This window comes from Alternaria hordeiaustralica (genome assembly GCF_023758085.1).
Source record: "Alternaria hordeiaustralica strain BMP 2776 chromosome Unknown scaffold_3, whole genome shotgun sequence".
Taxonomy (NCBI): Eukaryota; Fungi; Ascomycota; class Dothideomycetes; order Pleosporales; family Pleosporaceae; genus Alternaria; species Alternaria hordeiaustralica.
In genome coordinates, this window is record NW_026056775.1 from 352,847 (window position 1) to 379,460 (window position 26,614).

General features: G+C 53.6%; 8 protein-coding genes across 8 annotated transcripts; 2 read left to right on the plus strand and 6 right to left on the minus strand.

Annotated features, from left to right (window-relative positions):
• Positions 1-16: 16 nt before the first annotated feature.
• On the minus strand, positions 17-1,960 carry J4E84_002286 (uncharacterized protein; the record flags this gene model as incomplete). Its single annotated transcript, XM_049384913.1, has 3 exons — positions 17-106; positions 160-1,859; positions 1,924-1,960. 3 exons carry the CDS (start codon positions 1,958-1,960, stop codon positions 17-19), a joined length of 1,827 nt encoding a protein of 608 aa, XP_049246936.1.
• A 2,043-nt stretch (positions 1,961-4,003) lies between these two features.
• Positions 4,004-4,381, minus strand: J4E84_002287 (uncharacterized protein; the record flags this gene model as incomplete). The annotated part of the gene is made up of 1 exon (XM_049384914.1): positions 4,004-4,381. The coding sequence occupies one exon, from the start codon at positions 4,379-4,381 to the stop codon at positions 4,004-4,006; it is 378 nt and encodes a 125-aa protein (XP_049246937.1).
• A 2,301-nt stretch (positions 4,382-6,682) lies between these two features.
• Positions 6,683-8,205, minus strand: J4E84_002288 (uncharacterized protein; the record flags this gene model as incomplete). The annotated part of the gene is made up of 4 exons (XM_049384915.1): positions 6,683-7,132; positions 7,185-7,268; positions 7,328-7,959; positions 8,025-8,205. The coding sequence occupies 4 exons, from the start codon at positions 8,203-8,205 to the stop codon at positions 6,683-6,685; spliced, it is 1,347 nt and encodes a 448-aa protein (XP_049246938.1).
• A 3,392-nt stretch (positions 8,206-11,597) lies between these two features.
• Positions 11,598-12,533, minus strand: J4E84_002289 (uncharacterized protein; the record flags this gene model as incomplete). The annotated part of the gene is made up of 1 exon (XM_049384916.1): positions 11,598-12,533. One exon carries the CDS (start codon positions 12,531-12,533, stop codon positions 11,598-11,600), a length of 936 nt encoding a protein of 311 aa, XP_049246939.1.
• Positions 12,534-13,148: 615 nt separating this feature from the next.
• On the minus strand, positions 13,149-14,599 carry J4E84_002290 (uncharacterized protein; the record flags this gene model as incomplete). The annotated part of the gene is made up of 2 exons (XM_049384917.1): positions 13,149-14,470; positions 14,593-14,599. The coding sequence occupies 2 exons, from the start codon at positions 14,597-14,599 to the stop codon at positions 13,149-13,151; spliced, it is 1,329 nt and encodes a 442-aa protein (XP_049246940.1).
• Positions 14,600-15,411: 812 nt separating this feature from the next.
• J4E84_002291 (uncharacterized protein) lies at positions 15,412-16,121 on the minus strand (the record flags this gene model as incomplete). The annotated part of the gene is made up of 2 exons (XM_049384918.1): positions 15,412-15,989; positions 16,043-16,121. 2 exons carry the CDS (start codon positions 16,119-16,121, stop codon positions 15,412-15,414), a joined length of 657 nt encoding a protein of 218 aa, XP_049246941.1.
• Positions 16,122-18,595: 2,474 nt separating this feature from the next.
• On the plus strand, positions 18,596-19,130 carry J4E84_002292 (uncharacterized protein; the record flags this gene model as incomplete). Its single annotated transcript, XM_049384919.1, has 2 exons — positions 18,596-18,616; positions 18,678-19,130. The coding sequence occupies 2 exons, from the start codon at positions 18,596-18,598 to the stop codon at positions 19,128-19,130; spliced, it is 474 nt and encodes a 157-aa protein (XP_049246942.1).
• A 1,024-nt stretch (positions 19,131-20,154) lies between these two features.
• Positions 20,155-23,366, plus strand: J4E84_002293 (uncharacterized protein; the record flags this gene model as incomplete). Its single annotated transcript, XM_049384920.1, has 4 exons — positions 20,155-21,381; positions 21,441-21,874; positions 22,358-22,407; positions 22,477-23,366. The coding sequence occupies 4 exons, from the start codon at positions 20,155-20,157 to the stop codon at positions 23,364-23,366; spliced, it is 2,601 nt and encodes an 866-aa protein (XP_049246943.1).
• Positions 23,367-26,614: the final 3,248 nt, after the last annotated feature.

The following is a 26,614-nucleotide window of genomic DNA, read 5'->3' on the forward strand; positions in this document are numbered from 1 at the left end:
CATCTCCAACCCCCATCTACAACTTCGCCTTCGCCGCATCAAGAGTAGGCAGCATAATATCCCTCATATCACCCGCCGCCTCATTGAGGTAAAAGCTCATCTTCTCCTATTCATTGTTAGCCTCCATCCCCTCATATTACACATCAACACAAGACTTACCGAACCAAGCCCCTTGGAGCAAACATTAAACTGGATGCTGTTCTCGTTAATCATATACGCAATACCCCATCCGTCATCGATAACCTGGCTCCATCCATAGCCATTGAAGTACTCGCTCGACAGCTGAGAACTCGAAATGAACCATGTCGAGCTGTAGGTGTAGGCTGGGTCCTGGTACAGAGCAGGCACCTCCTCGCCCTCCTTGAAGCACTTCTTCAGACCGAAGAGGTGGCGGTCTACACCGCGGCCGTCGCTGGCGTCGGAGATGTACTTGACGTGTGCGTCGAGTGCGGCTCGCAGCTTCTTCGCGCACTCCTCGGGTGTAGCGTCGGCGTCGGCCATGGCGTTGCAGAACGCGACGGATTCGTCGGAGACGGTTCTGCAGGTTTCTGTTCGGCCTTGCTGGAAGCGGCGGGTCGCGGCGGACTCGTACGTGGGCCGGTTCTTGCCGTAGAACTTGTGGTAGGCGAGCTGGATGATCATTTGGACGTAGGCGTCGGGGCTGCACTTGAACTTCTTGATTAGGCCCTTGCCATAGCCTTGGTAGGCTTGGACTCTGAGCTCGTGTGCGCCGATCTGGCGGGAGAAGTGGGCTTGGGCGTCGGCGATGTCTTGCTGGAGCTCCGCGTTGATCTCGAAGCGAAGGGGTTTCGGGTTGGGTAGGTCGGAGCGGACGTTGGGGTCGTCGAAGGGGAGGGCGTTGGTGAAGATTTGCTGGTTCGCGTAGTCGTTGAGGCGGTGGGTGGGTGTGCCGTCCATCATCGAGTGCTCACCCATGAAGCCAGATGTGCCGTTCTCGTTGACGATGAACTGGAGGGGTTTGTCGAACCAGCGGTTCGCGCCATCGCCGTGCCAGTACTGGTGTGCGCGCTCTTCGAGGGTGACAGGGGAGGCGTCGTCTAGGCAAACAACGAAGGAGGCGGCTTCGATGTCTTGGAGGGATGCGGCGTTGTTGGCAGAGGCAGCCTTGAGCTTAGGGTAGACGTCTGACCAGACATCACGGTTCTGGGATGTGAGGATACCAACTGCGGGCGCCTTCTCGGCCTTTTCGTATACGCGCTGGAACTGGAGCTCAAGCTCGCTGGTGTTGAGCTGCTTTCCGTTGATCTCGTGGGGGATCTTCCAGAACTGGTTCTTCCTTATCGCGATGATGTGCGGGTTCTCCTTGTAGGGGTACTTTGTGCTGGTGTCGGATGGCTTCTTAGGTACACGGCAGCAGTTGAACATGTGCTCGTAGGAGCTCATGGCCATGGGGAGCTTCTTCATGTACTCAGGCTCCAGGCTGCATTCATCGACCATCTTTTTAAACTCGAGCACAGCTGTAGAGAGAGCAGCAGCGCGCTTTGCTGGGTTTCGCCTCTTCCTGTCATCGCGGTGCGAGTAGAAGTAGCTGACGTATGGCACGACGGGGTCGCGGTAGGCCATGTACGCGGCATCGTTCCACCACTCGTAGATCCAGTTCCTGTGCTTGGGATCCTCTCTCCGCTCTACCAAGCGCTTTTGGAGCTTCTCTCCAGGCCCACCAGGAGCCACAAACTCATTGACAGCCTTTGTAGTCGCATCGAACTCGTTTTGGGAGAGGAGCGGGTGAACGGACTTGAGGTATCGCTTGGCGGTCTCCTCTAGGGTGGGGACGGGGAGTCGCGGAAGGGAGTCTTCAAAGCGCAGCATGGCACCTTTGCTGTGGTCCTCCTTGTAGCCTGCGCAGACCTCGTGGTTAGTTTTGAACCATCCCAAGCATGTGAAAGCAGCGCATCCACTTACCCACTGGCAAACTCGACTGTTTCCGTGCTGGAGCCATTGCGACAATCTACACGCGCCAGATGTCAGCATCTCCTCCCCACCAAGACGCCACCCTCCACGCGACAACGTACTCTAGGCTTCGCAAAAGCGGGCTGGTTCAAAAGTGGTCTGCGAAGAATCGAGGCGGAGGCGGGTACTCGCGCGCGTGCAGCTCTGCTGAACATCACAAAGAAAGATAGGTGAAGTAACCAGGGAAGAAATTACAGGAGATGATATCAGAAGTCCTAGCTTTCAGTAGATCCGAGGCCAAATGAGCACGCGCTGGCTGCGATGACCGGGGTGGAGCTGTGAATGGAACAAGCCGAGGTTGTCGGACTAAGGTTTCGCTGATGCCGGTGACGTGATGTTTGCAGGTCTCACGGCCGCTTGCCCGGATGGATGCAACGAGCGACTATCTTATATGGCTCTGCTAAATTCGTCCCAAGACACCAAGACTGCAGCTTCCTTCCTTCTCAGCCTGTATGCCAAATGCCATGTTTCCGACGTGTACACATCGCGATTCTGGGGTGCCCCGCGGCAGAGTCCCCACTAAACACGGACGCGACGAGCCGGCAATTTCACACCCACAGCCCAGGAGCCGAGGAAGGGATTCCTCGACCGAGCGTGCAAGCGCGCAAGGCTATAAAGAGCCTCATTTGGTCATGTGATGGATGAGGCTCGGTCTAGGCACGGGGCCACGGAGCCACAGTTCGTACGAAGACGTCGGTGTCTCCATTTCGCTCCTTGGCGTCGACGCTGGATGCGCCTCGGGTAGTCGTCAGAGAAACGACCATGACGAAGTTTGATTGAAGAACATTCGTCTGAACCGCAAACTAAGAAAAGTCAGTCCTCCGCATCATGAAGCATCATAGGCTGCCTCCAGCAGTCCATGGAGGGCACGACATCGTCAATATCTGCACAGCTTACCCCAAGTTGCTGATTACACAACGTGCCGAACAGGCGCTTGAGCATAATGTCGAACCACGCTTGTAAACGGTACATCAAGAACCGGGTCATGAAATCCGGTATTCCGTATACGATTCTCCAACAGAATACTTTTATGGACGATATTAATGTTGCTATACTTGCTCAAAATTAGAGACCTGTTCTGCCCCCCGGTGTGAAAAACGCAGGATAGGTCTTCCATGCTGGCGTTAAGTGATTTTGTGGAGGTAAGGATGACTGTAGTGGAGGAAGGAGAGAGGAACTTCTACGCGGTCTATCCGCTTACATCTAGGTATCGGGCTATGAGTTCCGAGGAGGCTTTGAGGGCAGTGTTTGAGGAGATTGGAAAGGAGGTGCTGGCTGAGAAGAATTTGGTTAGGGATGAGCTGGATGCGTTGCTGGAGGATAGAGGGAGTATGAATGCGGCGGGGAGGATGATGTTGCGCTAGTATGGGAGGGTATCGATTGGGAATCATAATGTGCTGGGGTGGGTGGTTGGGAGGGAGGCATTGCAGTTTGAGGGGTTTGTTGATGGGATGGTCAGGGGGAAGTGAGAGGTGAGCTCAGGATGAATATGGCATGATGGTAATGACGTATTTTCATTTTTGTCTTTGACAGTGACATCTCTTTCTGCCTCTCCCTATCTCAAAGATACGTTGATCTCTCTTCCTAAGAGGGATGTAGAGCAGAACAACCCCAACACCAACGCTTCCCAGAGAGACCCTTGCATATGCTCGTCTATCCAGACACCAGCATTGCCCCAAGCGAAGGAACCGGAAAGACTCCAATCCGAGAAAAGTGTGTTGTAAATATAAACATAAGAAACGTCGCAGTGACGGGGTATAAGATTCGACACGCTGCATCGGAAAGATGTTTGAGCAATGCGATTAGACTTTCGGATCGCATCGCAGGAATGTACGGACATTCGGCCACCGACCGGGGGATTGTTCAGTCTCGGTGTGTGTGCGTCCGGGGCTGTCAGATGTTTGACGATTCGGTGGGGTGGTCTTCCGTGCTGTCGCGTTTCATGTTACGAATCGGTGTCCGATCGGACTTTCGACAACCTCTTGCCGTACAGCACGAACGCCATCGAGTGTATTGTCGACAATGCCATGGCTTAGTACTCAGACCAGTGGCACTGCTCGCCAACCTTCTCAAACTCCAAGCTCCTGTTCACACGACGCCGTGCGCGCTCTTCGCGACCCAGACAGCAGAACAGACGTGCGAGGCCGCTGCGCTTCCGTGGCTCGAGACCCTCGTAGGGGTTCTCTTTGGAGTGCGAGGCTGTTGTTGATGCCGGGCTGAGAGGGATGGTAGCGTCGGCGAAGATGTCGCGAGGTTTGCGCGGATCCTTTTCCGAAGTGCTGGAGTAAGGCGAGTTTGTTTGCGATGAGTTGGCCGAGAAGGATGTGTCGAGTGGAGAAAGCATTTGCATTTGGCGGTTTGCTCGTGGGGAGCTGGGGAGGCCGCTAGGCGAGAGTGGTGGGTAGGACATTTTTGACGGAGGGAAAACGGTTGTTGCAAGACGTGTGTGTGTGTTGGAGATGGTAGTCTCGATTCAAGAGAGAAAGGAAGCGTGTGAATGATTATATGCGATGTTAAGAAGCGAATAAAGCCGTTATATGAGAGAAACAATGTTTGTATGACAAGAAAATGGCACCAAGGGGACGCAGAGGCGTATATGTTTATGCCGATCCATCATCCTGCCGTGACCGCAATCATACGTTACCCAGGGGGGGAGGCACTGCAAGGAATCTCCACGCCAAGGGTCCGACGCCGTAAGATGATGGCCAGGGGCACCACGCAGACGCAGCGCAGCGCGGGGCACCGAAAGTCCGCCACCAAAAGTATCCCCGGTCTGTCACTGCCGCAAAACGGGACATTTGCAGCAAGGCGTAAGTTTATCCGCAGTTTCACAGGGCGACGATTTGTGTTTTCCATGTTGGATTGTCGCGGCTCTTGTCCAACCACAACAAACCGCGTCGCGCAAGACCAACCAACAGCGCGCAGCAAATGCGGCGTAAGGCGCAGACTCGCTGCATGAAGGTCTGAAACCACGCCGTCTTCATGCGGAAAGGCTAGACCAAACGTTGCCAGAAAGCCTGAGGCCCGCGCTCCCAAAGAGTCAGCGAACCTGTTGTTCCTGCGAAAAACGAGCGTAGGCAAGGCTGTTTGTTGGGTCTGGCTGCGTTTGTTTTTGCGATGACCCCCCCTGCTCACACTCCTTGAAACGGTCTCAACGTCGCACGTCTGTTGGAAACAAACGATGGATCGCTCGTCACCTCCCGCGCCGCGTATGTTGTTAATAGTTGGCTATTTCCCATGTTCATGCGGAGGATGGGAGGAGCGAGTTTCGTTACATGTCGTCCCGCGATTGCGCCGATGGTGAATCCACCGGGTGAAGTCGTGCTGTCAGCACTTGACTTCGGACCGCATGGTGTTGGTTGAGCTGCCAACGTGGATATAGTGGCATACATAGTACGCGTGTTGTCTGCAGATGGAAGCAAACTTTCATTACTAGTTTCTTCGAGCGACCTGTCAAGTGACGGACAGTTGACGACATGTGGATATATCTACGCGAGCTGGTCGGTTTGTGCATGATAATTGTTGGTTTATCGCCGGCATTGCGTGCGGCACAGCACCGTTAGCACTTCCCCGGGATCCTGCAATCCTCCGTGAAGCTTATCTCTGTATTGATGGAGTTCATGCGAGATGGAGATGGAGATTTCTTGACTGACTTCCCGTGGAATGCGACCAGGCTCATCGTTCCCAAAGACGAGTATGACTGAGCGCTGTCACAAGTCGTTGGTTGCGGGAGTATCTACCGTGTTCGTGAGCAAGAGCCGTACTGTGTGCATGCAACGCGTCAAGACTGCCTCGCCAGATATACGTGCGCATGTTAACGCGAATGCGGCGTGGTTGCTTCGCCGCAGTTGGCGTTGTGCGGCACAGCTACAACAGACGCTTATCTAGCTTTTTTTGATGAGGATGATGCGTAAAGCCTGCCGAGGTATAAGGGCACTACTGGAAAGTAAAATGAGCGAAAGCCATAGGGCCTTCCATATCAATAGGCTCATACTATGAGGTCACCGCTACTTGCAGCCTGCTTTTTCAGGCCATGAGGCAGGAGCGCAATGCCACCACAGTGATGAAAGACGATACCTTAACTCATGTCAGGAAGAGAGTGAGTAGACACAATGGACTGGAGTGGAGAAGATTGTTTGCAATGCGTTGACGCGTCATGTTCGCTGTTCAGTGAAAGAACGAAGAGAAAGACGCGCTAACCCAAAATGGACGACGCGTCTCCACATTCAACTACCGTGACCACCACCGGTGATTCCACTTTCACCACCGGCTTCTATTCTTCTTCGCTCGGGACTTTCCCCGGGCGTACGTACATATCCTGTCGACTACGTTCCTTAATATCAAAGTAAGCTGACTTCCACACGAGTAGTCCCGAGGTGGTCGCGAGAAGATCGAGATGTCATTTCAAATAAACTTTCCCATTCTGTGCACTGACTACGACCATGACGGGAAAGGGGGTATAGAACGCCATTGCACATGCTATTGCTGACCACGAGGCTCAGCTCGTTGCTATCCTGAAACTCAAACGCCTTGTCCATGAATACGAACCCAACTGCACCTCCTTTCGTGAACACCGCAATACCATGTAACGCCTGCAATGCCCTGGACGGCGGCGACGTTGTGACTTCAAAGATACATGTCTTCGGTAAGTCGTACCTTCCGTGCCCTCATCTCGCTCCGGAAGAGGTTTGTAGATGCCAGAACCTATGCATCATACCTTGCGAGACTTACGGGGTGGAGGGGGGTGAGCCGTGCGCCACGTGACCATGAAGTCATTCATGGCATCCGCATCGGCACTCGCAGCGAGAGGTGCAGGTACGGGGAGGTTGCACTGTCGAATGTACTCATCAACCTGGCTGAGCATGACACCCCAATGGTGATTGGCTTCTGCATGCTCGATGGCGATGGTAAGACGACCACGATGTTGACCTTGAGGGGCGCTACCTTTAGCAAGTCCGTGGCGAAGTCGAAGTAGAGGTACATCTGCAATCAGATTTCCTGCGCCACCGGTGAAGACACTAGGGGCAGGGACCCAAGAGGAGGCAGACTTGTCGGCAACGATGGGTCCGTAGTCCTGTTTACTCATGTGGCCCAAGGTACTTCGGAGCTTGTCGACGTTCTCCGTAAGGTCAGGACCATTGTCAAGGCCTCGCGCCCGCAACTTGATAAATCAGCATGGTAATTCTGTTTACTAAAGCTTGAATGACACTTACCATCATTCTCGCAATGACTATGAGACCTCCGCCGGCGCGAGCGCGAGGCGTGTAACCAAACCATCGATATGCTAATGGAGCGTACTACGAAATCAAACGTTAGTAAAAGTAGCGCAAGACCTCGGATGATGATGAAAACTTACCGTAGCCATCTCCAAGATGGTGAGTTCGAAGGAGAGCAGGTTGTAGTTGAGGCTTGGGGGTGGCGCCTTGAGGTACAGAGTCTGGTTGGAACCGTTCAACGCTCCTGTACCACCTCCAAGAGAAACGTTGTCAAAGATAGGCTTCGGAGACATGGACTGGAGGTTGAGGGTTGTTGGCGGCGAGACTTGTGGAATCGCAAGAACAAGCACTGAAAGAACAGAAGCCGGAGGCGGTACGGCGACTGATGACGCGGTCGCACCGTGTTGGGTGGAAGGAGCCGCTCGATTTTGCGCAGCGGTACTGGTCGTTCCAGGAGTAGACGGGCCGCCGGCAGCGTTGTTCGAACGGACCAAGCGTGGGTGGAACGGTTGGGCAGACGGCCGAGGTAGAACCTGGGCAGCGCGGTGGCGAGGAGCACGTCGATGACTAGTACTGCGGCGACTGAGAGCGATCAATGTTGCTGCAGTGTACAGATGAAGCAGTTCGGCCTCTAATTCATCAAGCAAGCCATGTTGACGGAATTGCTGCTGGATGCGATCGAACTGCGCCATGTTGTTGTGGCTGAAATGCATTCGCAGCTGACTCTTGAGCTCCTTGTACTTCTTGATGTACGCGTTGTGAGAGTCGGTATCTGCAGTTGCTGCGTTAGAGGCCTGTAGCTCTTGGACAAAGGACAAGTGTGCTCGGAGTTCTTACTGTGGCTGTCCATGTCGACATCACCGGATTGCTCGCCGTTGCCCTCGTCGTCGTCACCCGCCTGACCGTTGTCCTTGACTTGTACATCACTGCCAGCGTTGCCGTCGGGGTGGCCGTACTCCTTGTTGATATCTGGAGTGACGCACTTGGTCTGGGCCTTGTTGCTGTCGTCGGCGGCCATCGTATCGGAGTGCAGGGGAGATATGAGAGCGAGAAAGTGTAGCCTTGCGGTATCAATTCCAATCGCGACGTTCAGAGAGCGAGAGAGCGGGCGTTGGCGTTGGTGGGGGAGCTGATATAGGCAGGAAGAGTCGGAGCTCTCGCTTAGCCTCAGCGTCCTCTGTCCCTTCACTGACTTCCAAGTCAACGAAAAGAAGCACCAGTACCGCTCATAAGACGGCAGCGGCTTGATAACCACGGCGAGGAGCCTCTGGTAATGCTCATGCATCCCTCCAACACGCTCAAGCAAGCCCATCTCAAGGCCAAGCATCCCTATGCTCGCCTCCTCCAAGACCCGGTAGTGCGCCACCACTTCCGCAAGCCCCGACAGTACTGATGTCGACGAGCTCACGCACATCCGATAGCGAACAAGGGCATGAGCTGTCGGTCGTCTTAAGGATGTCGCAGGCGCAGCGACTGCATGTCAGCTTGTCGTTGAGCTGTACAAGTTGAGGACACAGCTCCTATCGGACCCCTGGATGCACACCACTGACGAGGCGTCCTAGCAGAGACCGGGCTGCGGAGGCCATCAAGTTGTCCCGACAGTCGCTCGCGGCATCGACGACCCGCTCATCCGACGGATTCGGGATCTCAACCTCAATCAGCCTCTCCCGCATCACGACAGCCCTGCCCAGTGCGGCAAACCCCCAGAACACGACGACCCCGCCGAAACAGAAGGTCTAGACGGGACGGGGCTCGGCAGCCCATGTGCGGATCGGATGCGAGACCAAACTCCAAGGATGCACGGAGAGCACCAAGGGGGAAGCATCTTCGCATCGACATTGTCTATGGGCAACCCGCGTTGCGGCTTCCGAATACCCGTGGAAGGGGCGCTTCTTCGGTTGGGTGCAGACACGCTGGTGCGCTTGAGAGGCCTGGCACCACCCCACTGCAAACAAGCAAGGCTGGAGGTCAAGAGCCTATGCAACGAAAGGGCTAGGGCGTCTCCATAAGATCCTGGAGCATGCTGGGAGTCAGGAAAGATAGTAGACCAGATGTGCGTGCCAAGTGCAAGTCGATCATCTCTGACACATGAGACGACTTGTCTCCAGGCGCCGGGAAACGTTCAGTTAGTGCTTAGAGGGCGCCGCCAAAAGCTTGGGTTGGTCATGCCGATGCGCAGTGCGGTTAGGCTTTCTGAAGCTGCATGGTGTCTTCCTCGAAAGACATGACGAGTGCCTCCTCGCTCCCCGCGATTTGGTAGCGGTAACCGAATGGATCAGGCGACACCCGTTATGCCATACGTCGCAAGCGTCTCTGATCGATACCAATCGTCGTCGTGAACAAAGACCGACAGCGAAGTTTGCCCAGGACCAAGTGAGCTGGACTGTGATGACGTCATTGTCCCAACTTTAATGAGCTGAGGTCGGATGGCCTCTATGACCGTCTACTGGGAAGCATGCCGGTCGAGATTGCGACCGTGTAAATCAGCTGCAACAGAGCAGTCTCCTACTGTGGGCCCGTCAATGGACACCTTTGGCAAGCTGAACAGGTGTATACGTATATGATTCCTTTCATGCGATCTTGAGACTTGATGTTGCTGTCCAAGACAACATCGCTTGCGACAGCGAAGTGGAGTGTTTCAAAAGTCTGAGAGGACGGCATTGCAGCCTCTTCATCTTTGTGATACAATTCGAAAGACGGACCAAGCCGTTCGAGATGTGGATTCGCCAGCGTGTATGCATGGTCATCCCGAAAGACTTCGCAAGGCAGCTCATGAGGGTAGTGTCCAGGTCTTCCGTAGCGAGCTCTATAGTCTACAGATCCTCAAGTCACCCCCCGTGGAACACGTTTATAACGAAGGGGTTCTGGCGATGGCGAGCTACGTGGGAGCATGCGATGCTTCGTCCACCCGGCGTGATTACGAAGATGTTAGAGAAGCTTTCCGAAGCAGTATTAACCTCACGGCGCTGTGAAACCCCAGATCCAAGCTCTTTCTATGCTACTGTGGTCTGGTGTCCTGAGAGGCGATTTTCGGCAGTAGCGCGCTTGCCTGGTACTGCAGCGTTTGCCGAGAATTGCTGTCAGGATTTGCGAGGCCACGGGAGTAAGGATGGGATGTGACGCGTCTCAAGGACGCGAGAAGCTACTCATCAAATATGTCCCATCTGAGCCTGATTTGCTGCCGTGAGAAGAGCTCTCCAGGAAGACGACGTTGTTGTGGTTTAGAGTCATGTATGGCTCAGCGAAGACTAGTGCCGTGCGCATGCGCGAGCGCGTCGCTAGTCCGCTGCGGAAGCCATCACCGTCAGCTCGCTGTATGAAGTCGCCAGAGAAGACAGCGTTTGATGTGTATCCTTGTTGATGCGTGTTGCGTAGTCGGCCGATGGGTGAGGAGGTGTCGAAGTAGGAGGCGTAGTCTGGCGAAGGAAGCGGCCCCGCTGGCCGCCGAGGATGCTTGCGGAGATGGCTCGGGCTCGGCAGCCGCGCCAACGTCATCATCCCCCTTCGCGTCTTTGTTCTTCTTCCATCCTCATCTTCATCGCGTGTTCGTTACTACGCGCATGTGTGGCATTCGAGGACCTGGCCACGATGTCGATTCAGCCGTTGCGCTGTGGTGTGAATGAGGTTTGTTCGTTGCGCCAGGCTCGCGGGACTGCGGCTCACGTTTGTCGGTGGGCTACGAAGCTCGAGGAATGTGGAATGCGATACGACAGTAAGCTCAAGGCTCATGGTACGATGGAGCGATCCCGTTTTCGCATGCGGCAACCGAAATTGAGATGCTAAGAAAGAGTTCGCGACGAGAGTTCATTGGTGGTCCGCCATGAATATCGACCGCGGGGCAAAGGCAGTAAGGGTGGCCTATGTAATGTCGAGGTTTCCTCAGATACTCGCGTTGACGGGCAGTCCTATCGAGGGTAAGGCACGTAAGCGGTCATAATCTCGGGTTTGTCGAAGAAGGTCAGTGCTCCCCGGAGAGTCGTCAGGGGCGGAGCGCCACGGCATTTGCCACACCACAGGAGTCTAATACTTGATTTACGATTAGATGGGCTGACGTTAGCAGAATATTCGATTCATAAGTCATGGCATGCTTCTATCGGTTCACAGCAATGTTGTCGACATCCAATCACCTCGAAAGTCACATCATAGCACAGTGCGAGTTCTTTGGGCGTCGACAGTGCGCATAACAGGCTACACACCTGATCTCACGTACCATTTATGTTACCGAGGATACCCATGTCTGCCACAGATGTTTCTGGCGTTGCTATTGCTACACGAGTGGGTACAATGCCTTCTCTACTTGGAGCCAAGCTTCAGCGTCAACTTCATCCCTACCCGTCGTTCGCACCGTCCTTTCAGTTCGCTATCAAGGTGCGCCACTATTGACTCCCCGTACTCTCCTGCATGTCTGCCCTACTTCATGTTCTCTCCGTCTTGATCTTCGGTGTTCTCCAGCCTTCGCCGCGAAGGGGACCCTGTCGATCGTTCCGGGCCCTGTGACCTTGAAGACGGTTGCGTAGGCGATCTTGTAACCTGTTGACCTGGCTGCTGATGGGGAGACGGCCGGGCTGGGGTCTGGAAATGCGCAGGATGTGAGCCAGCAGGCCTTCGGCGAGGACGAGGGAGATCCGGTTCGGGTGAAGCCTCCTGGCGCGCGACTTGCCGCTCGAAAGCTGCCTGATTCGCTTGCCGGTGAAAAGGTGTCATGGCCGCCATCGAAGACCCAAGCCCTTCGGAAGCAGAGTCGTCACCAATCGTCTGCGTCGTCTGAGGAGGCAGTTGTGGAAAGGAGCCGACACCGTAACCGAAAGGGTTTGATGGGGGGATGCCCAGCTGCTGAACAGCGTTTCTACGCAGTACTGGTGTGAATAGACCTCGAGGCGGAATTTGGCCACCAGCTCCAAACCTGTTGCCGACTCCAGCTTGAGCTCGAGCGACCGCGGACGACGTCTCTGCATTCCTGTGCGCCGCATGGTTCTCTTGAGCGTCGGAACGGCGTCTGTGGTACTCGTTCCTGGTCTGATCTCGCAAGACTTCGCCGGCCCGAGCCAAGTCGCCTTCGAGGCCTCGAGATGTACCGCGTGGTGGTGTTTGCGGATCTTGTGGACGAGAAGGTGTTTGCACTCGAGGTGCTCGGAGCGGCGTTGGTGGATCGTCCACTCGTCGGCGATACCTGAGTACAGGTTCTGGAGCGGCGGTCATGTCGCCCTCGCTATCTTCGTCGCCTTCATACCCCCTGGTCGCGTCGCGGCCCTCTTCAAGCATGTTTTCGGGCTCCTGTCGGCTGCTTGAGGGCACGAGCGAAGCACGCGGCGGGCTGTCTTCGTTCTTGGTATTTTCAGGACGCATCGCAAAGCTTGTTGCAGGTAATAGCGCAATGAAGATGTCGTCGGGATATAGGGTTGAAGGACTCTGGAGAAGATTGCAGAAAGTGATGCGGTGATCCAGCGTCGTGGTTCAGCGAAGCCTCGATGTGGGGTAATGGAAAGTGAATATATACGGGAGTTTCAAACGCATCGGTCATCTCAAGTTAGGCCAGACTTCCAGAGCTCTGGTGACCCAGGTCCACCGAGTCAGCCCCGAAGCGTTCTTTTAGAGATCACTATGCGGCGCCAGACCTACGAGAGACGTCAACGACATCCTCGCGACCTAGCCTCGGGGGCTACTATGCACTCATTACTTTGATCGAGAAAGGAGATGACGGGACGGACTGGGAGACGCTCATATCAAGTACGATCGCCTGCTTGTTGGTTTTTACTAGAAGATGCTAACAAACTATCTTGTGTCAAGCAACAAGCGTGTAGTGCCTGTACATCATCCTTCCCGATACAAACTTCAACGCCACATCTCAGACTTCTGCCAACATCGTACTGCACACAATGCGACCAAGAAATCAATACCTGTCCTAGCTTCCGAAATCTGGCCACATACTCTACATGTCCTCCAGGCCAATAAGACTTCCTCCTACTTGTTCCTGGTGGACCGCCTCGGCTGTCTACGTACCGTCGGCGGCTCCGGCTCCTTCTTCCTGTCTGCAGGCTTCGGCATATGCTCGCGGAGATACTCGCCATAGTCCCTTCGTGCCTTCATCGCATCCTCTAGACTCACCACCTCAGCTTCTTTGTTGCCAAGTTTCGGTAGCCTTTTGTTGTAAAGTGGAAGCGCTGTCTCGTATTCTTCTCTGGTGTCGAAGGACAAAGAACGCCAAAGATTGTCTCTTGACTCCTTGATGAGATGCGAGTGGATGTTTTCGAGGTCTTCGCGATACATCTGTAGTGCGAGGTCTTCGTCAGGCGCTGACATGTCGCTCAGGATAGAGGTGTCTTCGAGACCATCGAAGGAATTACCTTTGGGGCTGGCTTGGGGGGCGTCTTCGATACTGTTCCCAACACCGCCTTCAGCACCGTCTTCATCGTCATCCTCGAAGACGTCTTGAGGTTCGATGTGAAGGTCGTCGCTGTCTTCGTCTTGAACGTCTTCCAGCTCATCTCCGAGTTGATATCCATAATCGTCTCCGTCAGCATCTACGAGGCGCTCTTCAAACCCCTCAGCGAAATTGTCGTCAACTTCCATCGGCCATGCACCCTCCGCGGCTAAGGAGGAGTTGGCGTCTCCGGCGCCCGTTGGCGCTGCGGAGCCCTCGTCAACCCCAGGAAGTCCGGTTTCCGGTTCAGAGCTGCTGCTCGAGGGATACCCGACAGGTTCGTACTGGTGGTCATGCAGGGTCGGAAGACGGTGGACCTTACGATCAGGGCGTGCAGGAGGCTGAGGACGTTGTGGCCCTGTCGTGTTGGGTGTTCGATTGAGCGTCTCGAGCCAATTACTTCGCGGCTTTGGTGGTCTGGTATACCAGTGTGATGGACCGCCGAGGTCGACTGTAGGCTCATCTGGCACCTCTTGCCACTGGGTAGCCGGCTTGAAGTTTCCGTCGTTGTCTTTTACAACTGGCGTTACCCCTTTGATGTCCATGAACTCCTTCACCCTCGGCTTTCCCATACCACGCTCGTAATGGTTGCGCGTCCGTTCGTCGACCATTTCGTCGGGGTATTTATCGTAGTACGCCAGCGCCCATGGAGAGAGCCTCTCATCGTGGTCAAGGCCAGTGCGATCCAAGTTGCGCAGCCAAAACCGTGGTCTGTCTTCTCGATAATTGAACTCGGCTACCGTGACTCCCCAGCGTTCAGCGAGGCCCTCATAGTAGCTTTTCGTAAAGAGACCGTCCTCGGAAGGCTGCGGGGACGGAGTGCGGCGGGCATCCGGCGATTCGCGTGCAACGTCCGGAGAGGCTGTAGTGTCCTGGATTAGTTGTGAGCGATATGACGTGTGTCTGGGCATCTTCGCGGTACCTCAGTGAAGAAAGCGTCCAATGTAGAGCCTTGGGCTGGGGGATACGATGACCGTCTCGTACTCGCCATTGTTGCGAGTGACATGAGATGCTGTTCTTCAGTGCGAGTGGAGGTAAGTATACGGGCAGTCTATTCGTGGTCCGTGTGATCTCTGCTGATCTCCTCGACAGTGAATTACAATGTTTTCGGCTGCTGGCTGCTTACTACTGGAGACGAGTATGACACATAGCACATGACGGAATGCGCTCTCAGTATCCCAGTCCAGCGTCTGGGATCTCATGCGTACTTGACGCTACGTGAAGCACGAGGATACGCGAGTTGGACGATCTTGCGGATCCACTATTTGCGAAGCATGCAAGTGTATAAGGCGCTCAATTCGTCTGCCCATCGACATTTTGGCCCTTGTGGCCATTGCGATGACCTAAATCACCTTTTGGATGTACAGCGCTCACAAGCGTCCTGTCTACCAACCATATTCATCAATTTGAGAAGATGCCCGAGTTCCTGGTTTGATTACGACGAGGTTTTAATGGACAAAGGAAGTACACATTAGTTTCGAATAATGATTGTTTCATTAGCAGCTAAAGGAACAGTGACGTTGTGTAGAGGCTGTTGCGATTAGTCGGCGTACTGGGAAAGACAAGCGAGTCGCGAGGTTTGTAGCACGATTTGGCAAACTTGAGCACGGCACGCGTCCCTATCATCACGTTCCTTGGTCACTGAGGGTCGGCTTTGACATCTCGGCAGCTCGCGTAAGGAGCGATGGGATTAAAAACTTTTCCGAAGGCCCAACTATACATCAAATCGCTACGAACTTTTACGATTCTGCGTTACGCCCCCTAGACCAAGTTGTTGTTATACAAGAAAAGACGTGCAAGTCCCTAGTCATGTATGGAAACTGAGGCGAAAGCTTTGAGCCTCTTCCGTTCTCGCGATCGAGGGCGCCATGATGGTGCATACACAGTCTCTTCACCACCGTCGAGCTTTCGCTTGGTGCGCGACCCACGCAAGTTCTCAAGAGCCTCTCGATCGTCCTTGACCAAACGCTCGAACATCTTCCTGCTCTTCTCATCCCCCAGATTCAGGGAACCTCCAATCGCTGAGCATGCGTTCGCAAGGGCTGCGAGGTCGTTCATGGACACGTAGCGGGCGAGGAGTGTCTGGACTGTGGAGAGCCGCATCGCGGAGACAAATCCGATCTTGCTGTTAGCCAGACCCCGGACTATTGTTGTGTCGAAGCTCGGAGAAGGCTTCACACTGTCCTTCTTCTCGTCTTGCAGGCGTTTGATGCATTCGTCGATGAAAGGGGCATGTTGGAGCTCTTTTGTCGCGGCCGGGTATGTCGCGTGGAACACTGACGATGTTGACGCAGGTGGAGAAGGCGCAACAATGCCATGCGCGGCGAGGACGTCGTGGTGTATAGTCTGTGCCGGATACTTGGTGTTGGGGCCCGTTGCTTCTGAACATTATTAGAGTTGTAGGGCGGACGAGTATGGGGCCTTTGTATCATACCGGGTGGACCTGCTGTGTTGCGAGTTGGCACTTGATCTATGCTGATGATAGGCCTTGGATAGCTGTTGGAGGTAGACATGACGTTTTGCATTTTGGTTGCCGAGTTGGAAAAGGTGAGTCTGTCGCGAACGCTGTTGACGAGGTATAAATTGTCACAATTGACTTGCCTGTGCAGGCTCTTGGGTGGTAAAGAGAGAAGAGCACACACGAGACTAACGTTCGGCGGCTTTGTAAATCGAAGCATGACCCGGTGACGCTGTCTGTGCTTCAAAGCCGCCTCGAGATCAAACAATTGCCTAGCGCGCTCTCGGCGCGCCTGAAAAGGATACCCTGTTATATGTATGAAACGCAAGCGACCAATAGGCGATCACGGAGGTGCGGAGGATAGCTTCACGTATGCGAAGTTTTAGATGCTCAGACCCTGCTGGTCAAGTGAGTACACGGCCTGTGACTAGAGGGTATAAGATAACGAGCTCAGTAGAAATGAACTCCGAAAATACCAGGAGATATGGCTGGTCAGAAGTCTCATTCTATACACACTTATTCCTTTAAACGGAGAGAATGATGTATTGAGAGCATGGATATCCGAGTTCCATCAGGCACAGAATTTTAACCGCATCTGCGACGGATTCCACTGGGGCACAGCATGACTCAGCCAAGAAAAGACATCAGCTAAACGAACCTTCGTCTCGTGCTTGGATAGGTTCGAAAGGCTGGGCGTAGTGACGACGCATCAGCTCAGTGGACCTACCTACCGGTTTCGGAGGAGGTGCCAAGCATTGTTTGGCTACGATGTGCCTCAGTAAAGCGCCGTCTTCGCTTAAGCGTCCTCTTATTGAGCTGTATACCGCCTGCACGCATACATTTCACTACAAGGAGGGGTAGTTTGGGGGCACAGACCTCGACTGAGTGTCCAGCCATGTCTTTTACTTTGCAACTCACAACATCTGGACCAGACCCCGCTACGCCCCCTTTGGTTCGTTTCAAGATCTCTACAGCCGCAAACAGATCCCTGCATGAGAATTGCACCCATTTTACGAGTGTAGCGCAGTGTCATTGCGACTGACACCGCTCGAACGAACGGCGAACTGGCCAGAGACGGATCTTGATACAACAAGAATTGTATGCGCTACGATTTGCGAGAACAGAAACTCAAAGACTAACAGTTACGGCAGACATGACTGCTGTTCCATCGCTGGACAAAGTATAGTGTGATCCAATGGCTTTCCACCCAAACGCCTTGACTGGCTTCATCGCCGAGACTCCCACCTCGAGGGTGAAGCCGGTACTCACGAGAGCCATGATCGAAGCCGACGACTTTTGCATGAACCACCAGACCATCGCACCGCTCTTAGCAAGTATCTGGAAGTACAGCTCCAGTGATGTTTCTTCGACACCTACAGCTGTCGAATTGGCTGCCGGCCACCGTTACTGGCTGCCATGCGGATGCCTAGCGGAGGAATGGATAACCTTCTTCACCTTCGCCGAGGGATGGCTCGAATTAGCGCCACCTGGAGTAAGGTCGGCCTACGAGGAAGACCTGGTCGACAACTTTGGAGTTTGGCCGAGCTTCGCGACTACCATGCAGGATGAGACCGGTTTGTCCACCCCTTATGATTGGTTTCTGCCAGGAGAGTTATCTGAGCAACTTGCTCCCCGCGGCTCGCATTCTCATCACTTGACCCACTCACAGACCCCACGGGGTGTCGGAAAGACCCCATACCCCCTGGTCGCCAGAGATCCTTCAAACGCGACTACGCTCAAAGATGGATTTGGTCAGCCTAACTCGGCGCGCCGTGACATTGCAGAGACAACCGGGATGCAGAGAGGTCTGCTTCTGGGACAACCATCATGGACCAGTGTTCAAGCGCTACGCCAGTCGTCTGCGGCTCCGGTAGGCCTGTCTGTCCAGTCATTCCCATTCCCGGCCGTTGTCGCCCCCCAGCGCTTGTCGTCCGCTCATCCTACACAGCATGTACCTCAAGCACGCCCACTGTTAGCACCGGCCCAGTCCGCACAACAAACGTCTCAGGGAAACATGCAGCCAGCATCGGCTCAAGTTCCAGGCCCTCATCAAGGTCAGCACTCTGTCGCCCAAGTGCCCGTGTTTCCTTTGCGGTCTATACGCAGCGGTGCAGCTGCTTTCGAGCAAAATCCGGCGGCTCCGCCAGTTTTCCATCAGCTGCTTCAAGCAAAGGGTATTACCACTGCAGGCTTCCGACCAGGAAGTGAGCTTCCACCGGGTAACAATAACACCGCCTGGAGTGCTGAGCGCATCCGAGCATTTGTGGAGATCGAGGGTAAAAGCATCCAACGACTACCTTCTCTTGCATTCTCAGTACATGGCACTGAGATGACCAACTACCGGACACCTGCATCCGTTGACATGCGCTGCTGCCCTTTTGAGACGTCGATCGAGGAGATGTTTACGGCAAGTGCAACATCCGTGTGATTCAAGCACATTAACTATCACTAACAACGTGGCAGTACTTTCCAAACAGCTGCACGTCCACTCGCGAGACGTGTGTCCGGGCGAAGCGGCATTGGAGACCCATGGACATATCCCGCTACATTGTAAGTGTGGCTTCAAATCTTGGGTCTTGACAGAAGACTAAGCTAATGCCATATTTACCAGAACTACGCGCACGATCTTCAGACACCGGGAGTCTGTAGTCGCTCGAAGATCTCGTATCATTTCAAAGCCGCTGAAGAGTGGCAAGAGGAGCATTTAGACTTCGTTCCCACCGCCTCCCTTCGCAACGTCAGCAGAGACAGCCTCTTGAAAGGCGAGAACAGGATGCTGCACGACTTCTTCCTTTACAACATGGGTGATGGTGTGGCCCATCCACCTGCTGGACGTCAAGCGCAAATGTTGACGCGTGTCATCGAGCACGTTCGAAGGGTCACCGGGGATCGCCACGTTCGTCTCAGTCAAGCTGCTGCGTACGCGAGGCGGTACAACATCACAGTACCGGTTCATGAGCAGATGAACGTCACAAACCTAGCTGTGGAGGACCGGTTGCCGTCGCCCGCGAGGCTTTTGGCGATGAAGGCCGACTACTGGAACAAATTCGGCGACCACCCGTAGTTTGGAGTCGCTGATGAGACAGACGAGCGGGGAGTCGTTGGCGCAAGAGCCGCGCAAACAGGTTTCGATACCCAGGTACTAGTGGATGCGTCTTTTGTTGGGTGTGCCTTCGGGCGTTCAGTAAAAGGTTGTCGACGTTGGACGCGGGGCGGCCGATTCCAAGATTGATTGCGAAGTTTGCCGCCAAGCATGCCCCTGTCCATAACCAGTTTAGCGTGGGATGAGCCTCATGTGCTTCCAGCCGAACAGCTGCAACCACCTCATCTTCGCTCATCCATCACGCGACCACCATCACTCGCAACAATCTTCATCAGACCGTGGAGCTCATTGCTTGTCGCGATATATGCTGCGGTGCTCGAGCGATCAAAGCGTAGTAGGTAATTAGGAATAAGGTTTGCGAAGGCTCATGGTAGTATGAGCAAGAATCTGTGATTCCATGATTAATACCCATATGAAGTCTTACGCTCGTCTCAAGCTTGCGTCCATTCATCACGTACCGACTGCAACTTTGAAGTCATTTCTTTCTCCGCACATTCTTTGCTATCGCGTATATCCTCACTATGCCGGCAAGCACAAAGCCTTCGTGTAGGCTCCATGACACGGTCATGTGTCCATTCAAGTTTCTGTATTTTCGCCACCTGTCATTTGTGCTCGAGCATGCGACTCACAGTCACTTCCCGAAATGGATTAGAGCGTTCTGGCGTTGCGCGGACGACCTCTCCCCCCCACCAAGAGCAGATGGCCTATGGGCTCATGCGAACGCCGAACTCTCGAACAACTCAACCCGGTTGACAAAGCTCTCTACTCATTTCTCCTTTGCATAGCGCCTCCAGCCTCGGCTCAAACATTTCTCATCTTCTTACGAACTCTTGTGTAACATGGATACACCGGATAGTTTTACGAGGATTAACGGAGCACGAAGTAAGCTTCCAAATCGCGATTTCTGTTCCTACTGACACGCACTCTAGGCCCCCCAGGCAATGCCATGGTGTCTCACTCATATGGAAATCGACCTATAGCGTCCATGTCGGCCCCGCGCGGCGTCACGTCGCAGATGGCGAACGAGGTCGACCGTAGCGCCCAGCGAGAACAACCACCTTCTCTTGCAGACCTTCCTTGGAACAATCCCGCCGTGACGTACACACCCGCACACTACACGCGTCGAAATCTGCTGCAGGACCGGCTTTTGCAGAGCAACGAATATCATCGCCGGCGAGTCAGGGCAGTCATTGAGTTCTCCAGAGATTTATTGATGCGGCTTGGACAGAACCAGGACGATGACGACCTGATACTATACATGATATCCAAAGATCGCCTTCACGACGCATGGATTGATATCTTCCTTACAACGCCTGACTACTATCTGCAGATGGCACCAGCTGAGATTCAAGAAGTATACCATAAGCAGATTGCATCAATGTCAAATGGGGTAAAGATCAACGAGGAGTATACCCTGGGTCGACCGAGAAAGCGAAAAGCTTCTGAAACTGAGAACGGGGTCCAAGTACTTCGCACAGCTAATGCAGTTAACAATGCAGAAGGACAAGTGCATGAGTCTGGTAAGCGACCCCACCACGAGATCTCCGCACTGGCAGAAGAATCACAATCTCAGCATCGCTCGTCACTACCCTCCGAGAGTCTACTTTCAGCTTGTTCGTCGCAGGAGCTGGACCGCATCTTAGACATGTTCATGCCAGCTCTGAGCGCTCAAGTTGCTATCCCCACACATGATCCGATAGCGTCTGCGCCAGAGCCGGTGCTCAACGCGATGGCGGTCGCACCGGCAGTGGTAGTAGCACCTCCAAGTCAGCCCGTGATCCCGGTAGCTATGCCTCCAACAGGCGTAGCCCCCCAGCCTAGCTTAGCGGACCCCATTGCTGCTTACATGGCTGGTAACCCCTTCAGAAACACACAAGATATCGCCGGTCAGGGATGTGCAGGCATTGCAATGTCCCGTGGTCAGATCCGTGCCTTTGTCGAGATTCAAGGTAGACCATTGGCAAGCCTTCCACCTGCGGCCAACTCCCACCATCGTCATGAGCTGAGGGGTGTGGCTCCACCAAAAACGGTTGATCCTACTTTGATCAGCTGTGTCACGACTGCGCAGGAAATTCTCACTGTAAGTCTACTGCTCCGATCTGAAAAGCGCTCACTGATACTCGATCAGTTTCTTCCATTTCAGACCGTGAACTACGAGCTTTGGGATCGCATTCGGAAGTCCTGGGCCCCAAAGGCGATCGCTGATCTCATAGTGAGTTTTTGAATCTCTTTCCATAAGTCACATATACAAGCTTATGCTTACTTAACCAGGCCTATGTTCGTCAGCTACGCTCGGGTAAGAGCTTCCACCGGACGACCTTCCACCACTATCACGATAACCGACCGGAAGACATACCAGAGCATACTTTCACCACGAACGTACCTTCAAACATGTCACCGAGAGGTAAACTGGACAAAGATGCCCGCACCTGGCCTCTTCACGACTACTTCCTTTACCATCTGGGGGACGGAGTAGTGCATTACCCCGCTGGTCGCAACGCACAGCTCATGACGCACTGCGTTTGGCATGTGCGGAATGTATCCCATGACATGGATGTCAAGATGTCGGAGATCGTCCAGTATGCAGCGAAGCACGGCATATCCGTTCCCGCTGCGGATCTGATTCAGCCGGACACAAACGTGGTATTGGAAGACACGCCTTCGCCGGCCTTCCTTGCTATGATCCACAAACATTTTGTAAGCAAGTATGGCAAAAGTTCTGGCGGCATCTAGGAAGCCATACCAGATATTGGAGACGCGGTTTCGTGGCGACCCAGTTATACGAACAGGAGATGGCTTTTCTGTTCAACATTTGCTGTGGTGTCCCACATCAGTGTTCAGGAACGCTTCATTCGCATGACGGACCGGACGCGGATGCTTGGGTTTTCTTCCCCTTGACCTTTCCTTTGGATACAGAGCTATGGAAATGCTACACAGGAGCTGTTTTGGCAGACTGTGACGCGGAGAGTGATGATCAGACGGCGATATTTGACACATCAAGTAAAACTCATGGTGCATTTTACTTTGCTGCCTGCGTAATCCCGTATAGTAATACAATTACTCTCCTGACCCTAGCTAATGACAAACGCTGGATCCAAGCGCGTGTGCACGTGCTGTATCTATTCACGTGTCGGTGGGGTTATATACTAAAATTATATGACCGACAGACCCTCTTGACATTACCACAGCTCCAACATCGCCCAAACAAGAGCAAGCGACATTATGAATCAGAATAACGGTAAGCTGCCTCAGTCGAATCCCCGTTTAGCTTGCTTGGGGTTCAATGTACTAATTACGGCCGTCACAGACCTCGCGAATAGTGCGGCGTCTCCTTCAGGTGGCTCAGGCTACACGCTGAGTCACATCGTCAGTCACGGCGGTGATAACCCTGCTCAAGTCCAAGACTATCAAGCGTCAGATGAACTGACTCGCAACGGACTGCGCGCTGAGGCAGCGTTCAATACACCCATGGTCCAGCTGATCATCAAGGACTTCTGCGACTTGAGCGAGCGACTAGAGCAGATCGGGGCCATGGTTCCCACACAGAGTGGCCTACATTACTGGGTTAGCGACTCCGCCAACGGAAGGGGTATCATCGTTGCCGAGTGTGTCGAACTCTTGAGGTACGCGCCCGGATACACCGTGCGCGTTCCGCGTGACGTGCGATTAGCATTTGAAGCCCTCAACACCCTCGAACTCGTAAAACAAGCTATGTATCACAGCCTCTCGGGGTATCTACGATACCTCGAAACCCAACAGCCGGCGCAGGCTCTCCAAGCTTACCAACCACCACCACCACCTATTCTACTTAAACGCCAGGACCAGATCGTTGTACCGCAAGGACCTAGAACATCCGGCGTTCGGTCCAGTGGTTCCGCTGGTATTCATCGGTACGAGTGGCCAGAGTCTCGCAAACTTGCCTGGCTTTGCATCACCCCACGTATGGTTCTACCTGAGAAGGCTTTAGAATCTTCATACTGTTCCTTCAACAGCGTAGCGCTGTGGGACCATGTTGACGTCCGCCTGATTGGACCCAACATCGAGGTGACTCTTGTGGAGATTGCTGCGGTAGGCTACTCAATCCCTCCCCCATACGCGCAAAATGAACTGACGAAGGATGCAGTTCTTTCCTCGAGCAGCCTCATGTTGGAGGGCTATCTGGAAGCGCTTCGAAGCGAGCGGATGGAATCTTCATAAGCTGCGTGAGCTGATCGTCAGTACTTACTGCCTCTGTCTTCAAGAACCTTGCTAACGAATCTCAAAGTTCTACTCCCGCCAGCTTAGTGTAGGCGATTTACGGGCCCACTCCGCCGGCAGTATGAAGAAGCATCGACGAGATGCTCGTAGTCACCTTTGCGCCGCCGCCGGTCTTACGCTCTCTGCGATCAATACCGATCGTGTGAACTCGACTACCGAGTTCTGCGATCTTCGCGACTGCTTCCTTGTCAGCCTGGGCGACGGACTAGTATACTGGCCTGGAGGAGCTGATCAGGGGGTGCTGACCCTTGCTGTCTGGCACGCTCGTCGATACGGCCATAATAACGTACGACTATCTCAACTTGAGCGTTACGTCGAACAAGTACAAGAGGAAATGGTTGAACTATATGGTCCTCTTCCACAGCCTAGTCCCCTTAGTCTCTATCAGACTGATTGGGAGGCGCTGGAGCGAATCTTTCCGCAGCAGACTTACGATGCGACTCGGGTTCATGATCCAACGTACGATGTCGTCCGAAAGTGGTGGGCAGCGGGACGGTATTTTCACCAAGACTAAAGAAGTCATGACCGCAAAGACGCTTTGGGAAAATGTACATAGCCAGCCAACAGGTCTTTCTATGCCTGGCTGATTGATGATTATAGCTGGCGAAAGGTCATGTTAGATATCTAGAGCTGCGCCTACAGCTTACGCTGTGTTCTTGGCGCGATGTTACATGTCCTATGTCTTCCCACTAAAGGCCTATTTGATCAGTGTCTCTCTTACTGACAATATGCACATTGCTACCCATTCCAGTAAGCATTAACAATGTCAAAATGGAACTAAGACTAATCTCGCTGGATGCGGAGCTTCACTACGCAGCCTTTCCAGATTGGTTCTCCCACTAGTGTGTTTCTTCCAGCGCCCTTTCTGGCCTGTGTGATACCCGAGGCAAGAATCTGGCTCGAACTCTGCCTCCTCTCCAACTTTACAGACTTTTGCCAGAACCTATACGACGGAAGAGCGATGCGTAAGTTGACACCCCTTGTCTGAAGGGCATGTATTGCGTCAATATACGCAGCGCCTGCACAATGTTGGTAAAGCTCATCATAGCCCTAACTTGAGATCCACAGCGCCTCGCAGAGACACCTATGACGGGTCTCTAGACCTCTTCCAGCGCACAATGCTCGGTATACCTAGCACAACAATGTCGGAGGACTACTATGTGAACGCAGTTGCCCCTCCAGGGCAGTATATGCGCCACCTGAGCGAAAGCACCACATGCCTGGATGTACAAGGACTATTCACAGGCCTAGGGGAGTACGATACCTGCTTTGATGACACGAACTCTCTGGGAGTTGGGGAGGAGAACTTCGGCCTCGAGAGCTGGAACACGGCGTCCAGCAAGCCCGCGATCGTCAACCGTTCACAGTGCACTTCGAAGTGTAACCCTCAATTCCCGCGCGTGACGAACGACCAGGCGACGATCAGCTCCAACACCAACACCAACACCGGTAGGTTATATTCAGTCAAAAGATGTGATAATATATCGCTAATACACACGCTAGCCTTTCCAGCATACGACTTTGACTATGCGATAGCTTATCCGCATAGGATAAACGAATTCGCGAACGCTACACCGCCCTTCACATACCCGCAGTCGCTTACTGGAAACATCACAGACGCCGGCTTTGATGGTATCAATCAACAAATCCGGAGACGTCCGCAGCTGGGCTTCGACGAGAGGAGCTACGGACAGTTTGCATCCAGATCATCTTCTCGTCTCCAAAAGCCTCGGAATAACATTGCACCTACGGGGTTCACTGTTCCGCACAATTCAGCCGAACTCTTCCTCTCTCTAGATCCGCTCTACAGCGCACAGTCTCGACTTCTCCCCGGTTTGAAGGGCGCACCGGTGCCAGGGACGAATTTGCTCAGACTCAGCCACGCATGCTTTCTGGGGACCATACCCCTTCCAGATATGGCATTCCATGCGCCTGGTATGGCCATATCTGCAAAGACTGAGGAAGTGCTTCGACGAGCTGTACCAGAGTACAAGGCTGGAGCTCCTTCGTTGGCGGATAAATCTATGTTATCTGGTATGTTGGCCGCCCAGCCCTCTCTTACTATCCTTTGGCTTTTGGTCACTGCCAATAGTCCATATCAATGCATGTCCTCTTCCCATCTAATTCGAATCTATAGGAGATAATTCTCGGAGTGGAGATGATCTCTTTGACGAACTCTCCTCCCCTACCTAAATAGATCGAGCACTTCACTGCCTCGAGAGAAGAACAGTGTGAAGGAGGACTCTAGTCGGATAGTGGCGAACGAAACGTGGTTGTCGTTGCTGCGTCACACCAGCATTGGATTCACCGAGTCGGTGAGCGCCGCGCGCTGTTTATAGCTTGGTACATTAAGACCTGCTCTGTATAGCACATACCCAATTAGATCAATCAGACAAAGTGCATCTGACCCGAAGATTGATCCTTTGAAGTTTGGTAGCAAACCCGGTGTATTGGAAACCGAGCACGATCGAGTACATTAAGATCATATCAGAGCTGAGCGACCATAGAACCTCCCGTACTCGACGCCTTGTCATCTATGACGATAAAGCTGCGTGCTTAGAGTCTACCCGTCAAGGCCACTTCTACCGCTCGCATCATTGTCTTTTAGTTTCTCTTAGCATCGTGATAAGCCCTTTAAGATCTTCCGACCTATCGCAATCTTCTGTAAAAGACCGTATATTGGAAAGCAGATGGTGGCTGTGAAGGCATCGTAGAGGCTAGCGCAGCCCCTTGGCCGCAACAGCCGAACGCGGACGTTGTACCCTCGTCGGCCCTTTCTTTCGCCAATCTCAACATCAAATCGCTACTCCGCGCCTTGATTAACTCGACATACACACAGCAGCCATATGTGACCAACCTCGCTAGTATACCCCTCCAGTGCAATCCTTGACAAAGACATCTGGTAAGACTCGTATGGCGCGCTGAGCTCATCGTCCACTGACTTGCCCGCCTTGCTACAGATACTGTACTCCCAAAACTGATCGACTATCTTCGAGATCCTTGCCGCAACCATCAGCGCACCGCAAATTACTCCGCTAGGCTCATTGCCATCGCAGCCGAGGAAGTCACCAATGCCGCCACAGCAGTACCCCAGTAATTGGGCGCGACACGAAAGCCAACCATCCGCGGAGCGACCCTCTGAGAGCCACGAGCCCTCTCGCACACCGCAGTATCATCCTATCGACGCG